This window comes from Phaseolus vulgaris, chloroplast (genome assembly GCF_051622355.1).
Source record: "Phaseolus vulgaris chloroplast, complete genome".
Taxonomy (NCBI): Eukaryota; Viridiplantae; Streptophyta; class Magnoliopsida; order Fabales; family Fabaceae; genus Phaseolus; species Phaseolus vulgaris.
In genome coordinates this window covers 107,501-122,500 of record NC_009259.1, presented here as the reverse complement: position 1 = coordinate 122,500, position 15,000 = coordinate 107,501, and the positions used below count along the sequence as shown (strand labels likewise).

At 29.3% G+C, this 15,000-nt stretch overlaps 12 protein-coding genes and 1 non-coding gene across 13 annotated transcripts in view; 10 read left to right on the top strand and 3 right to left on the bottom strand. All coding sequences in view use genetic code 11, as the record gives it.

The window, feature by feature from the left end:
- The window catches only part of ycf1b (hypothetical protein RF1), a 5,280-nt gene extending 1,864 nt beyond the window's left edge, over nucleotides 1-3,416 (top strand). The window contains exon 1 of the mRNA in view: nucleotides 1-3,416. This exon is cut by the window's left edge and continues 1,864 nt beyond it. Coding sequence (YP_001122855.1) covers nucleotides 1-3,416 — 3,416 coding nt within the window.
- Nucleotides 3,417-3,771: 355 nt separating this feature from the next.
- Nucleotides 3,772-4,044, top strand: rps15 (ribosomal protein S15). The gene has a single exon. It carries the CDS (start codon nucleotides 3,772-3,774, stop codon nucleotides 4,042-4,044), a length of 273 nt encoding a protein of 90 aa, YP_001122854.1.
- Nucleotides 4,045-4,145: 101 nt separating this feature from the next.
- On the top strand, nucleotides 4,146-5,327 carry ndhH (NADH dehydrogenase subunit 7). Its single transcript has one exon. The coding sequence runs from the start codon at nucleotides 4,146-4,148 to the stop codon at nucleotides 5,325-5,327; it is 1,182 nt and encodes a 393-aa protein (YP_001122853.1).
- Nucleotide 5,328: 1 nt separating this feature from the next.
- On the top strand, nucleotides 5,329-7,678 carry ndhA (NADH dehydrogenase subunit 1). The gene is made up of 2 exons: nucleotides 5,329-5,880; nucleotides 7,139-7,678. The coding sequence occupies exons 1-2, from the start codon at nucleotides 5,329-5,331 to the stop codon at nucleotides 7,676-7,678; spliced, it is 1,092 nt and encodes a 363-aa protein (YP_001122852.1).
- An 83-nt stretch (nucleotides 7,679-7,761) lies between these two features.
- Nucleotides 7,762-8,247, top strand: ndhI (NADH dehydrogenase subunit I). Its single transcript has one exon. It carries the CDS (start codon nucleotides 7,762-7,764, stop codon nucleotides 8,245-8,247), a length of 486 nt encoding a protein of 161 aa, YP_001122851.1.
- Nucleotides 8,248-8,523: 276 nt separating this feature from the next.
- Nucleotides 8,524-9,054, top strand: ndhG (NADH dehydrogenase subunit 6). Its single transcript has one exon. The coding sequence runs from the start codon at nucleotides 8,524-8,526 to the stop codon at nucleotides 9,052-9,054; it is 531 nt and encodes a 176-aa protein (YP_001122850.1).
- Nucleotides 9,055-9,256: 202 nt separating this feature from the next.
- Nucleotides 9,257-9,562, top strand: ndhE (NADH dehydrogenase subunit 4L). Its single transcript has one exon. It carries the CDS (start codon nucleotides 9,257-9,259, stop codon nucleotides 9,560-9,562), a length of 306 nt encoding a protein of 101 aa, YP_001122849.1.
- A 284-nt stretch (nucleotides 9,563-9,846) lies between these two features.
- Nucleotides 9,847-10,092, top strand: psaC (photosystem I subunit VII). Its single transcript has one exon. The coding sequence runs from the start codon at nucleotides 9,847-9,849 to the stop codon at nucleotides 10,090-10,092; it is 246 nt and encodes an 81-aa protein (YP_001122848.1).
- Nucleotides 10,093-10,217: 125 nt separating this feature from the next.
- Nucleotides 10,218-11,714, top strand: ndhD (NADH dehydrogenase subunit 4). The gene is given in 1 exon segment: nucleotides 10,218-11,714. A coding segment is annotated over 1 exon segment (1,497 nt).
- A 260-nt stretch (nucleotides 11,715-11,974) lies between these two features.
- Nucleotides 11,975-12,961, bottom strand: ccsA (cytochrome c biogenesis protein). Its single transcript has one exon. The coding sequence runs from the start codon at nucleotides 12,959-12,961 to the stop codon at nucleotides 11,975-11,977; it is 987 nt and encodes a 328-aa protein (YP_001122846.1).
- An 85-nt stretch (nucleotides 12,962-13,046) lies between these two features.
- On the bottom strand, nucleotides 13,047-13,126 carry trnL-UAG. Its single transcript has one exon. It is a non-coding gene; the product is annotated as a tRNA-Leu (tRNA).
- A 270-nt stretch (nucleotides 13,127-13,396) lies between these two features.
- Nucleotides 13,397-13,558, bottom strand: rpl32 (ribosomal protein L32). Its single transcript has one exon. The coding sequence runs from the start codon at nucleotides 13,556-13,558 to the stop codon at nucleotides 13,397-13,399; it is 162 nt and encodes a 53-aa protein (YP_001122845.1).
- Nucleotides 13,559-13,984: 426 nt separating this feature from the next.
- The window catches only part of ndhF (NADH dehydrogenase subunit 5), a 2,253-nt gene continuing 1,237 nt past the window's right edge, over nucleotides 13,985-15,000 (top strand). Inside the window, exon 1 of the mRNA in view lies at nucleotides 13,985-15,000. This exon is cut by the window's right edge and continues 1,237 nt beyond it. Within this exon, the coding sequence (YP_001122844.1) occupies nucleotides 13,985-15,000 (1,016 nt within the window).

Genomic DNA, 15,000 nt, shown 5'->3' with positions numbered 1-15,000 from the left:
CTAGAAAAGCCAAACGTGTAGTCATTTTGACTAATAAATCTAAATTTTTTAAGAAATACAATACTTATAATGATCTTGGAGATACTGAAAATACTGAAAATACTGAAAAAAAAAACGAATTGGCTTTAAGACGTTATTCCCAACAGTCGGATTTTCGGAGAGACATAATCAAAGGATCTATCCGTGCTCAAAGACGTAAAACAGTTACTTGGAAATTTTTTCAAAAAAGGGTGCATTCGCCTCTTTTTTTGGATAAAATTGAAAAATCATTATTCTTTTCTTTTGATACTTTCAAATCAATGAAAATCTTTTTGAAGTTAAAAATTTGGATTCGAAAAAAGACAGAATTTAAAATTTTAGGTTATATAGAGGAAAAAACAAAAAAAAGTCCGAAAAAAGAGGAGGAAAAAAAAAAAGGAAATGAGGAAAGAAAACGTATAGAAATAGCAGAAGCCTGGGATAGCATTATCTTTGCTCAAGTAATAAGAGGTGTTTTATTAATAACTCAATGCATTATTAGGAAATATATTCTATTACCTTCATTGATAATAATTAAAAATATGATTCGTATACTATTTTTCCAAATTCCAGAATGGTCCGAAGATTATAGGGATTGGAAGAGAGAAAGGTATATTAAATGCACATATAACGGCGTTCAATTATCCGAAAGAGAGTTTCCTCAAAAATGGCTAACAGATGGGATTCAGATAAAAATAGTATTTCCTTTTCATCTAAAACCTTGGCATAAATATAAAATACGATGTAATAAAAAGAAAAAAGATTCAAAGAAAAAAAAGAACTTTTGTTTTTTAACAGTTTGGGGGATGGAAGTCGAATTGCCTTTTTCTAGTTCCCCGAAAAATCTATTTTCATTTTTCGACCCCATTTTAAAAGAACTAAAAAAAAAAACGAAACAGTTTGAATTTTTCACTTTTCGAGTTCTAAAAGTTTTCAGTGAAAAATTCAAATTGTTTCTAAATATCGTAATAGAAAAAGCAAAATGGATCATCAACCGTATTATGGAAAGTTTAAAAAAAAGTATAGTATTCCTCACGAAAAAAAGAAAAGAATTTTTTGAATCTCTGTTTATTCAATGGAAACCCAAAAAACTAGATGAATTGAGCGAAAACAAAATTGATGAAGCAACCATTTCAATTCAATCGATAAAGTCGACAAATTTTGCATTGAAAAAAAAAAAGATAAAGGATCTGAATACTAAAAGAAAAGTAGTTATAAAAAAAATAAAAAAACTGAAAAAAGAAGAAAAGAAAAGAGGACTTGTAATTTCAGAGACAAATATTGATTCGAACAAAACAATTTCTGATAGTAAAAGAATAGAATTCGAAAAAAAAAATTTGCAAATATTAAAAAGAATCCATATTAGATTAACGAAAAAATCACATTCTTTTTTGAAATTTTTCATCAAAAAAATATACCTAGATATCTTTCTATATATCATTTGTATTCCGAAGATCCATATACAACCTTTTATTGAATCAACAAAAAAATTTTTAAATAAATGGATTTACGGTAATGAAACAAATGCAGAAAGAACTTATAAAACAAATCAAAGTATAATTCCCTTTATTTCAAAATTACACAAATATTTTCATAATAGGAATTTGAATTCACATAATTATTTTGATGTCTCCTTTTTGTCACAAGCATATGTCTTTTTCAATTTGTTACAAACTCGAATTATTAACATAAACATATATAAGTTAAGACTTCTTTTTGAATATCATAAAAATTTTTTTTTTGTTAAAAATAAAATAAAGAATTCTTTTTTTGGAGCACAAGGAATAGTTCATTCTAAATTAGAACAAAAGAACCTGCTCAATTCTAAACGAAATCAATGGACAAATTGGTTAAAGAATCATTATTATCAATATGACTTATCTAACAGTAGATGGTCCAAATTATTATCACAAAAATGGAGAAATAGAATCACTAAATTTGGTGTAGCTCAAAATCCAAATTTAACCAAATGGGATTCCTATGGAAAAAGCCCATTAATTATTTACAAAGAACAACAAGGAGCCGCATTAAAAAAAAAAATTCGAAAACAATATAGATACGATCTTTTATCCTATAATTTTATGAATTATGCAAATAAGAAAGACTCATATATTTATGGATATAGATCCCTATTTCAATCAAATAAAAACATATGGATTTCTTCTAATTACAATACGTATAAAAAAAACTTATTTGATAGAATAAGTAATATTTTTATCAAGAATTACGAAGATGCTATTATTATAGATATCGAAAAAAATTCGAATAGAAAATATTTGGATTGGATGGGAATCCATAGAGAAATATTAAATCGTTCAATATCGAATCCAGAATTTTGGTTCTTTTCCAAATTTGTGATATTTTATAATGCATATAGGAGTAACTCGCAAATTATACCAATAAAATTACTTTATTTACATTCTAAAGTTTCTAAAGTAAATAAAAATGTTAGTGAAAAGAATATTACTAGAAAGAAAAAAAGAATAGCTGTTTTTAGAGCATCGAAAAAACAAGAAGATATTGAAAAAAATTCTGTAGCTGTAGGAAGGGGCAGTGAAAAAAATAGTTATGTTATAAAGAAAAAAAAAGTAAAGAACAATATGGAGGTAGAACTTCATTTCTTAGTAAGAAATTTTTTGATTTTCCATTTCAACTGGAAAAATTTCTTAGGTCAAAACATCTTTCACAATGTCAAAGTATATTGTCTCCTGATTAGATTGACAAATTTAAGAAAAATGACTATAGCCTCTATTCAAAGAGGAGAACTAGGTCTAGATATTATGATAATTCAAAATCAGAAGAATTTAACTCTTCCAGGCTTAAGTAAAAATAAAAATAATAAATTGAGGAAAAAAGAATTATTTGTTATCGAACCAGTTCGCTTGTCTAGAAAAAATAATAAACAATTTTTAAAGTCTAAAACGATGGATCTTTCATTAATTCATAAGAATAAACGTAAAATTGATAAAAAATACTTAAAAAAAATTCATGTTAATAAGAAATCTTTTTATAAATACATTACAAGAACAAGAGATCAAAAGATAACAGAAAAAAACGAAAAAGAGATTTTAAATTTCCTTGTTCCTGAAAACATTTTATCCGCTAGACGTCGTAGAGAGTTGAGAATGAGAATTTGTTTATATCCAAATAATAGAAATAGTATACATAGAAACACAATATTTGATAATGAAAATAAAGTAAAAAAGGGTTTTCAAGTTTTGACGAAAAAAAGAAATGAGAAAGAGAAAAAAAAACTAATGAATTTCAAAATTTTTCTTTGGCCAAAATATCGATTAGAAGATTTAGCTTGTATAAATCGTTATTGGTTTAATACCCATAATGGAAGCCGTTTCAGTATAGTAAGGATACATTTGTATCCGCGTGTTAAAATCTGTTAATCTAATTTTGTCTTCTAGTTAGCATATGTATCTATATATAGATAGATACATATGCTAACTAAATACACGCATTTTGGTATGGCATTGATTTTCATTCAATGATGTATACATTAGAAAAAAAAAGAGAATTAAATTTACAAAATTCTCTTTTTTTTCTAATTTATACAATTTTTTTTGAATCTATCAAACTAGTTTCCTTTATATCTATTGAAATTCAATGGATTTCATTTCTAAATAAAAAAAAATAGGATTTCGTATTTATATCAAAAAATGAAAAATTAGTGTCATTATAATTACTGATCAATAAAAATATCTATCAAAAAAAACGAGGAGAAGGGAAAACTTTTATTTTTTTATGGTAAAAAATTCATTTATACCTGTTCTTTCACAAGAAAAAAAAGGAAAAAACCCGGGATTGGTTGAATTTCAAATATTCCAATTTACTAATAGAATACGAAGACTTACGTCACATTTTGAATTGCACCCAAAAGACTATTCATCCCAAACAGGTTTACGTAAAATCTTGGGAAAACGGCAAAGATTACTGTCTTATTTGTCAAAGAAAGATGGAATACAGTATAAAAAATTAATAAATCAGTTTGATATTCGGCAGTCACAAATTCGTTAAATTGAAGAGTAATTTTCAATTATTCGATTTATTAGATCTTGAATTTTGATGAACTTTTATTTTTTAAGCGATTCATAAAAGAATAAATCGAGCAAAAACCTATGAATATCTCAACTATAAGAAAGGACTTCATGATAGTCAATATGGGGCCTCACCACCCCTCAATGCACGGTGTTCTTAGACTTATTGTTACTCTAGATGGTGAGGATGTTATTGATTGTGAACCGATATTGGGTTATTTACACAGAGGAATGGAAAAAATAGCGGAAAACCGAACAATTATACAATATCTGCCTTATGTAACACGTTGGGACTATTTAGCTACTATGTTCACAGAAGCAATAACTGTAAATGGACCTGAACAGTTGGGAAATATTCAAGTACCTAAAAGAGCCAGCTATATCCGAGTAATCATGTTGGAGTTAAGCCGTATAGCTTCTCACCTACTATGGTTAGGACCTTTTATGGCAGATATTGGTGCACAAACCCCTTTTTTCTATATTTTTAGAGAAAGAGAATTCATATATGATCTATTTGAAGCTGCGACAGGTATGAGAATGATGCATAATTTTTTTCGTATCGGGGGGGTAGCGACTGATCTACCTTATGGTTGGGTAGATAAATGTTCTGATTTCTGCGATTATTTTTTAACAAGTATTGCCGAATATCAAAAACTTATTACGCGAAATCCTATTTTTTTAGAACGGGTTGAGGGCGTAGGTGTCGTTGATGTAAAAGAAGTTATTAATTGGGGTTTATCAGGACCGATGCTTCGGGCTTCCGGAATACAATGGGATCTACGTAAAGTGGATAATTATGAATGTTACGAGGAATTTCATTGGGAAGTTCAATGGCAAAAAGAAGGAGATTCTTTAGCTCGTTATTTAGTTCGAATTGGTGAAATGGTGGAATCCATAAAAATTATTCAACAGGCTTTGGAAGGACTTCCCGGCGGGCCATATGAAAATTTAGAAATCCGCTGCTTTGATAGAGAAAAAGAACCAGAATGGAATGAGTTTGAGTATCGATTTATTAGTAAAAAATCGTCTCCGAGTTTTGAATTGCCAAAACAAGAACTTTATGTAAGAATTGAAGCCCCCAAAGGAGAATTAGGAATTTTTATAATAGGCGATCAAAATGGTTTTCCTTGGAGATGGAAAATTCATCCGCCGGGTTTTATAAATTTGCAAATTCTTCCTCAATTAGTTAAAAGAATGAAATTGGCCGATATTATGACAATACTAGGTAGCATAGATATTATTATGGGAGAAGTTGATCGTTGAAATGATAATTGATTTAACAGAAATACAAGATATACATTTTTTTTTCAGATTAGAATTTTTTAAAGAGATATATGAAATTCTTTGGGTATTTGTGCCTATTTTAATTTTTATAGTAGGAATTACTATAAGTGTACTAGCAATTGTATGGTTAGAAAGAGAAATATCTGCAGGGATACAACAGCGTATTGGTCCTGAATACACCGGTCCTTTTGGAGTTCTTCAAGCTCTAGCAGACGGAACAAAATTACTTTTTAAAGAGAATCTTATTCCATCTAGAGGAGATATTCGTTTATTTAGTTTTGGACCAGCTATATCAGTCATATCCATTATATTAAGCTATTCAGTAATTCCTTTTGGTTATAACTTTGTTTTATCTGATCTGAATATTGGTGTTTTTTTATGGATTGCTATTTCGAGTATTGCCCCCATTGGACTTCTTATGTCAGGATATGGGTCAAATAATAAATATTCCTTTTTGGGTGGTCTACGAGCAGCTGCTCAATCAATTAGTTATGAAATACCATTAACTCTTTGTGTGTTATCGATATCTCTATGTGTGCTTCGTTGAGACAGAAATTTTTTGATACTATTTGCTATACGGTTCTCCTTATATTTGTAGTAAAGGACAAACAGAATATATAAAGAATAATATAATTTTGGCATTTAGGTTGAATAATTGAATCAGATAGTTATATGAGTGCAATAAAACAGCTTTTATTGAATCTAATTTATAGAATAGTATACTATATTACTTATAGAGAAAGTATTATGATTTCAAATTGCAGTAAAAAAATTGAGTCTAATTTTCTATGTATAAGAATAAGGTGAAAATATCAATGAAATTCTAGAATTATATATATATAGATAGATAGAAGTGGTTGTTTTTCCCAAGATTTGTTGATTAGTAATCCTGTCTTGAAGCGGGCGCAAAACAAAAGACCAATCTTTTTAAAATTTTCAATATAATTTGTATGAATTAGTATACATATATGAACAAAATGCAAAGGGATTAATAAAAAAAATGAATGGATGACTAGAAACACCAAAATACACAAAAGATTAGTAACGTATATTTCTTTTTTAAAATATCCAAAAGAGTCTTTATGTATAATAGAAAAAGAATACTAAAGGGGGCTTGAAGTTGGTAGAAAAAAGAAGGCAGTACTCCCCACAATTCCGATCTAGAGTATACTTCCATCCATTGATTGAATAAATAACTATCAGGAACGAAATAATCCTTTAATTTTTTGAAGTCCCTTTTCTTTTGCTTGCACAAAAAGGAATAGGATAAGAGGTCAAAGTGATCTCCTTTTTCTTTTTTGTCTTATATCCTCCATATTTATGGAGATAGTCATAATTTAAAAAAGGAACATCTAATTCTTTTTCGGAATCGAAAATGATGTGTTAGTTCTTGATCATTTTCAAAGAGTATTTTATGCAAAAATTAAATTAAGTTATTACTCAAAAAATTTAAATTTGATAATTTTTTAAAGGATGAGATCAATTCAGAAGTATCTTTTGTATTTTTTATTTATATAAATAAGTGAAATAAATGTTCAAATTGATTTTTATTTTTTAAATAAATGTATTTATTTAAAATTTTTTTATTAGAACAGACAGAATTCAATGGGTCTAATTCAAAACCGTCCGATAAAATCGAATTTTCTCTATCTTAGGGATATATCAAGGGATACAAAATCGGGGTCCGGTCATTATATTTTTTGAAGGCTTTAAAGGAGCCGTATGAGATGAAAACCTCATGTACGGTTCTGTAATAGAGATGGTAACAGTAATGTCATCACCGACTAGGATTATCTAACAGTTTAAGTACAGTTGATATCGTTGATGCACAATCAAAATATGGTTTTTGGGGATGGAATTTGTGGCGTCAACCTATGGGTTTCCTCGTTTTTCTAATATCTTCCCTAGCAGAATGTGAAAGATTACCTTTTGATTTACCGGAAGCGGAAGAAGAACTAATAGCGGGTTATCAAACCGAATATTCCGGTATCAAATTTGGTTTATTTTACGTTGCTTCCTATTTAAACCTATTAGTTTCTTCCTTATTTGTAACAGTTCTTTATTTGGGTGGTTCAAATATCTCTATTCCGTACATTTTCGTTTCTAACTTTTTTGAAATTAATAAAACATACGGAGTTTTTGTAACGATAATTGGTATCTTTATTACACTAGTTAAAACTTTTTTATTCATATTCGTTTCTATCACAACAAGATGGACTTTGCCTAGGCTAAGAATAGATCAATTATTAAATCTTGGGTGGAAGTTTCTTTTACCCATTTCTCTCGGTAATCTATTATTAACAACGTCGTCTCAACTGTTTTCACTGTAAAAAAAATGTGGACCTTCTATATTAAAAATGAAGAACTTGTTTTAAACAAGAGAAAGAAAAAAATATTCAGAGCTATTCATGATATGTTCCTTATGGTAACTGAATTCATAAATTATAGTGAACAAATAATCCGAGCTGCTAGGTATATTGGTCAAGGTCTCATGATTACCTTATCTCATGCAAATAGGTTACCCGTAACTATTCAATATCCTTATGAAAAAATAATCTCATCAGAACGTTTTCGCGGTCGAATACATTTTGAATTTGATAAATGCATTGCTTGTGAAGTATGTGTTCGTGTCTGTCCTATAGATCTACCCATTGTTGATTGGAAACTAGAAACTGATATTCGAAAGAAACGGTTGCTTAATTACAGTATTGATTTTGGAATCTGTATATTTTGTGGTAACTGTATTGAGTATTGTCCAACAAATTGTTTATCAATGACCGAAGAATATGAACTTTCAACTTATGATCGCCACGAATTGAATTATAATCTAATAGCTTTGGGTCGTTTACCAGTATCAGTAATAGATGATTATACAATTCGAACAATTCAAATAAAATGATTTTTAAAATTCTTATAAAAACAAAAAGAATAGAATATCTATATATAGATATATATATATATAAAGATATTTTAGTATTTTGAAATGACTCTTTGGCATAAATAAAAGAATGAAATGACATTGATCCTATAACAACTGTACTTAATAGCAATTCACATATCTTATCTTAGGATTTGGTGAAATTCTATGCACCGAGAATTTTAGTATTTAACAAGGGTTTTCCTGGTCATATCAATAAGGTCATGAAATTTCTATTTATCTCTTATTTTACATATAATGGATTTGTCCGAATCGCTACATGATTTTATTTTAGTCTTTCTTGGATCAGGTCTTATATTAGGAAGTCTAGGAGTAGTATTCTTTACGAATACGATTTTTTCTGCTTTTTCATTGGGACTAGTTCTTGTTTGTGTATCTTTATTCTATATTTTATCAAACTCCCATTTTGTAGCTGCCTCACAGCTACTTATTTACGTGGGCGCTATAAATGTTTTAATAATATTTGCTGTGATGTTTATGAATGGTTCCGAATATGACCAAAATTTTCGTGTTTGGACCGTTGGGGATGGAATTACTTTGATGGTTTGTACCAGTATCTTTATTTCACAAATCAATACTATTCTAGATACATCATGGCACGGGATTATTTGGACGACAAGACCCAATCAGATTTTAGAGCAAGATTTGATAAGTACTAGTCAACAAATTGGAATTCATTTATCAACAGATTTTTTTCTTCCATTTGAACTAATTTCAATTATTCTTTTAGTTGCTTTAATAGGTGCAATTTTTGTGGCTCGTCAATAAGAAAGGAATAATATAAATCACAATTTGTTAGATTTTAACACATTTCTTTTTTGTTGAATTCTATGTTAACGAAAAAGAATATTTATGTATAAAATATTTTTGCGAATACTTGATTTTGTTGTAGACTTATTATGTTAGGCAATAAAATCCGTTGAATTCATATTCAGATCGAAATGAATAAAAATTGAAAAGGAGTTGGTCAATGATATTCGAGCATGCACTTGTTTTGAGTGCTTTTTTATTTTCTATAGGTATCTATGGATTGATCACGAGCCGAAATATGGTTAGAGCCCTTATGTGTCTTGAACTTATACTGAATGCAGTAAATATAAATCTCGTAACCTTTTCTGATTTTTTTGATAGGCGGCAATTAAAAGGAAATATTTTTTCAATTTTTGTTATAGCTGTTGCAGCCGCTGAAGCAGCTATCGGACCGGCTATTGTTTCCTCAATATATCGTAATAGAAAATCAACCCGTATCAATCAATCAAATTTGTTGAATAAATAGTATTACTCATAAAAAAAAGTATAATTTTGAATAGTGTGTACTATATAATCAATTCAAATTATCATAATTGAGATATCCATTTGAATCATGTTTGCGAAAACAAAGATAAGAAATCAAAGTATCTTGGTTCTATTCTCTTATTATTAATCTAGAAGTCTATTTTTTCTAGCAAAATGATTATAAATCATTGATTCATCTGGTATCTAATATATATATATAGAATAGGTTTACCTATTTACTAGATTGAAAATGTTGAATTTTTGATGTTCAAGGATTATGATCCAATGTCACATTCAGTAAAGATTTATGATACATGTATAGGATGTACTCAATGTGTCCGGGCCTGCCCAACAGATGTATTAGAAATGATACCTTGGGGCGGATGTAAAGCTAAACAAATTGCTTCTGCCCCAAGAACAGAGGACTGTGTTGGTTGTAAGAGGTGTGAATCCGCCTGTCCGACGGATTTCTTAAGTGTTAGAGTTTATTTATGGCATGAAACAACTCGAAGCATGGGTCTAGCTTATTAATACGTTTCAAAAAGAACCGTATACAAGTACTTTTTTTTACTGGCAAAAACCCGGGCTCAAAATAAAAAATATTTTTTTTTTTTTGAGCCCGGGTTTTTGTAGTCTAAGTATATCTTATTTTTATCACGAATGATTTTCCTTGGTTAACAACAGTTGTAGTTTTGCCAATAGTCGGAGGTTCTTTAATTGTCTTATTTCCCCATAAAGGAAATAAGACAATTAAATGGTATACTTATTGTATATGTTTCATAGATCTGCTTCTAATAGCCTATGTATTTTGTTATCATTTCGAATTGGATGATCCACTAATCCAATTGACAGAAAATTATAAATGGATCCATTTTTTTGACTTTTACTGGAGATTCGGAATAGATGGACTCTCTCTAGGACCCATTCTATTAACGGGATTTATCACTACGTTAGCTACGTTATCGGCTCAGCCGGTTACTCGAGAATCTAAATTATTCTATTTTCTGATGTTAGCAATGTATAGTGGTCAACTAGGAACATTTTCTTCTCGAGACATTTTACTTTTTTTCATCATGTGGGAATTAGAATTAATTCCCGTTTATCTACTTTTATCTATGTGGGGTGGAAAAAAACGTTTGTATTCAGCTACAAAGTTTATTTTGTACACTGCGGGAAGTTCTGTTTTTTTATTACTGGGAATTCTGGGTATGAGTTTATATAGTTCTAATGAACCAACATTAAATTTTGAATCATTAACTAATCAATCATATCCCGTGGCACTAGAAATAATCTTCTATATGGGATTTCTTATTGCTTTTGCTGTCAAATCACCAATTATACCCTTACATACATGGTTACCTGATACGCATGGAGAGGCGCATTACAGTACTTGTATGCTTTTAGCCGGAATATTATTAAAAATGGGAGCGTATGGGTTGGTTCGAATTAATATGGAATTATTATCTCGCGCTCATTCTATATTTTGTCCCTGGTTAATGCTATTAGGTTCAATTCAAATAATCTATGCAGCTTCAACATCTCTTGGTCAACGCAATGTAAAAAAAAGAATAGCTTATTCCTCGGTATCCCATATGGGTTTCTTAATTTTAGGAATTGGTTCTATAAGCGAGACAGGGCTGAATGGGGCTATTTTACAAATAATCTCTCACGGATTTATTGGTGCTGCGCTTTTTTTCTTGGCGGGAACTAGTTATGATAGACTACGTCTTCTTTATCTCGACGAAATGGGTGGAATGGCTATCCCAATGCCAAAAATATTCACGATTTTCACTACTTTGTCGATGGCTTCTCTTGCATTACCGGGCATGAGCGGTTTTGTTGCAGAATTGATAGTCTTATTGGGAATCATTACCAATCAAAAATATCTTTTAATCACAAAAATACTCATCACTTTTGTAACCGCAATTGGAATGATATTAACTCCTATTTATTCATTATCTATCTTACGTCAAATGTTCTATGGATACAAGCTTTTTAATACACCAAATTCTTATTTTTTTGATTCGGGGCCACGAGAATTATTTATTTCAATTTCGATCCTTATACCCGTAATAAGTATTGGCATTTATCCAGATTTTATTTTTTCATTTTCGGCTGACAAGGTTGAAGCGATTCTCTCTAATTTTTTATAGATAGTTTTCGGGAATCAATGAAAAATAAAAAATCGAAAAAAATCCCATGCACAATAAAAAAATGGATTTATTTTTGTATTTTATTAATTACATAAAAATGAATTTGAATTCTAATTGAATATGTTTGTTGTTTGTGAGAACCCCTTGAATCACTATTACATTACTTGATTCAATGGGGTCTTAATCATTTTATTGGGAGTTTTTTTTCTTATTTTCTAAAATGTTCCCATCCCAATATTTGTGAAATTCTTAAATTTAATTTAATTAGATGTAAATGAACCATAACTATGTAGTCCTATTCCTAAAAGATTTATCCCTAAATAACATATCCAAATTATAAGAAAGCCCATGGAGGCCACTATCGAAGAATTGAGATATTCCAATTTTTTATTTTTTCTAATATGTAAATAAATCGCGAAAATAATCCAAGTAATAAAAGCCCAAGTTTCCTTTGGATCCCAATTCCAATATGATCCCCATGCCTCATTAGCCCATACTGCTCCTGATATATTACCTACTGTTAAAAAGATAAAACCTAGACTAATAGTACGGTAACCCCAACGATCCAATTGTTGAATAAATTGATATCTATAATAATTTATATAAGACGAATCAGACATAAAAGGAGTTTTTTGTAAAAGATTCTTTTTATCATTCATATTCATGTATTTGATTTCAGCAAAAGACAAGGTTTCATTAAAAAAAAAGAAAGTCTTGCTTTTACCAATCATGTGTATTAGTTCTTGAAAAGTAATGACTAAAATAGCCACTGATAATAATGATCCACATAAAAGAGTTGTATAACCCAATATCATCATACTTACGTGCATCATTAACCAATGGGACTGTAAAGCAGGCACTAATATTAAGGATTGATGCATTTCGGTTAAAAGACCCGAAGTAGCAAAGCCTTGGGTAAAAAGAATACTTGGCGTTATTATTGTATTGAAATAGTAGTTTTTTTTTTTTTTTAAGCAAAGAACCATATAAAAAATAGAAAAAGTCCATGAAAGAAATATTAATGATTCATATAAATTACTAAATGGTAAATGGCCCGAAAAAATCCAACGAGTAACTAACAATCCTGTGATACAAAAAAAAGTGATTATCATGCCTTTTTTGAACGAATTGTCTAATCCTATTATTTCATTGCCTAATAATAAGGTTATCAAATGAATTGAAATTAAAAGAGATACGACCGAAAACGATATATGAGTTAATATATGCTCTAAAGTGGAAAATACCATAACCATATTGAATGAAAAAATAGAAATACTAGGAATAGAAATAAGAATTCATTATAGGACCTCTTTTTTAGAAGATAAGATGTCATGCCGCTACTCGGACTCGAACCGAGATGCTCTAGCACTGCTTCCTAAGAGCAGCGTGTCTACCAATTTCACCATAGCGGCTTACTCGAAAGCATAATAACCAAATTGGAGTCAATTGTCGAGATTCAAAGAATCAATTCAAATACAAGATTTGTTTACTAAACATTCAATAAAATAATTTTAAAGAATTAGATTAGAATCTATTATATAATGTAAATTTAGAATCTATTATATATATAATGTAAATATTATAAATTTATAAATGAATATTCTATTAGATATCCATTTTATATGAATATTTTTGTATTTCATTTCAAAAAGATTCGTTGAATCAAGTTAATTGAAATTATTCTAACGTTTGTATTTGTTACAGAAAAAGCTTTTAGAATTCCCCGTAAAAAGAGATTGCGCTAATGAAAAAGCTTTTAATGCTGTAAAATATCCCTTCTTTTTCCATAAAGTGTTCCGAATAATTTTTTTTGAAATAGACGTGCGCTTTTTTGGAACTGCCATATAATTAGTCTAGTTTTGGATTGTTATATAATTTTATGTGAAAGACATTTTTCTGTAAATTAAAAGAAGTTTCTCTCTAATTAGACATATATTTTATAGAATTGAATTTCCATTTTTTACTATTTTAAATATTGAATAATATAATAATAGAATACTTTTTAGAATTAGAAAGTTTTCCAAACATCGCTATTTCTTACTGTAATCAAAACTTCATTAGTTAAGTTCAATTTCATTCACTAAACTAATGTTCAAAAAATATTGTCCAAAGATTCAGAATAATTAATAATCGATTCTTCTATATTTATTAAATTCTATGTTTATTTGTTATTAACCGAATCCATTCCTTTACATTACAAAAAAGATAAAATAAAAACCTAAGAAACAAAATTCATTAGAATCAGAATCATAATTTTTTTTCTTTATTGTATGGAATATACACATCAATATTCATGGATCATACCTTTTATTCCATTCCCAGTTCCAATGTTAATAGGAGTGGGACTTCTACTTTTTCCGACGGCAACAAAAAAGATTCGCCGTATTTGGGCTTTTCCTAGTATCTTATTGTTAACTATAGTTATGTTTTTTTCGCTTGATTTGTCTATTCATCAAATCCAGAATAGTTCGATTTTTCAATATGTATGGTCTTGGACCATAAATAATGATATTTCTTTAGAGTTTGGGTACTTGATCGATTCACTTACTTCTATTATGTCAATATTAATTACTACGGTTGGCATTCTTGTTCTTATTTATAGTGATAATTATATGTCTCATGATCAAGGATATTTGAGATTTTTTGCTTATATGACTCTTTTTAATATTTCAATGTTGGGATTAGTTACTAGTTCAAATTTGATACAAATTTATTTTTTTTGGGAATTAATAGGAATGTGTTCTTATTTATTAATAGGCTTTTGGTTCACCCGTCCTATTGCGGCAAATGCTTGTCAAAAAGCATTTGTAACTAATCGTGTAGGGGATTTTGGATTATTATTGGGAATTTTAGGTATTTATTGGATAACGGGTAGTTTGGAATTTCGGGATTTGTTTCAAATTATAAATAATTTGATTTCTAAAAATGAAATGAATCTTTTTTTTGTTACTTTGTTTGCCCTCTTGCTATTTTGTGGCTCAGTTGCCAAATCGGCTCAATTTCCTCTTCATGTATGGCTACCTGATGCTATGGAGGGGCCTACTCCAATTTCCGCCCTTATACATGCTGCTACTATGGTAGCCGCGGGAATTTTTCTTGTGGCTCGACTTCTTCCTCTTTTCGTACTTCTACCCCAAATAATGAACACAATAGCTTTTATAGGTCTAATAACAGTAATATTAGGAGCTACTTTAGCTATTGCTCAAAAAGATATTAAGAAAAATTTGGCCTATTCTACAATGTCTCAATTGGGTTATATGATGTTAGCTCTGGGTATGGGATCTTA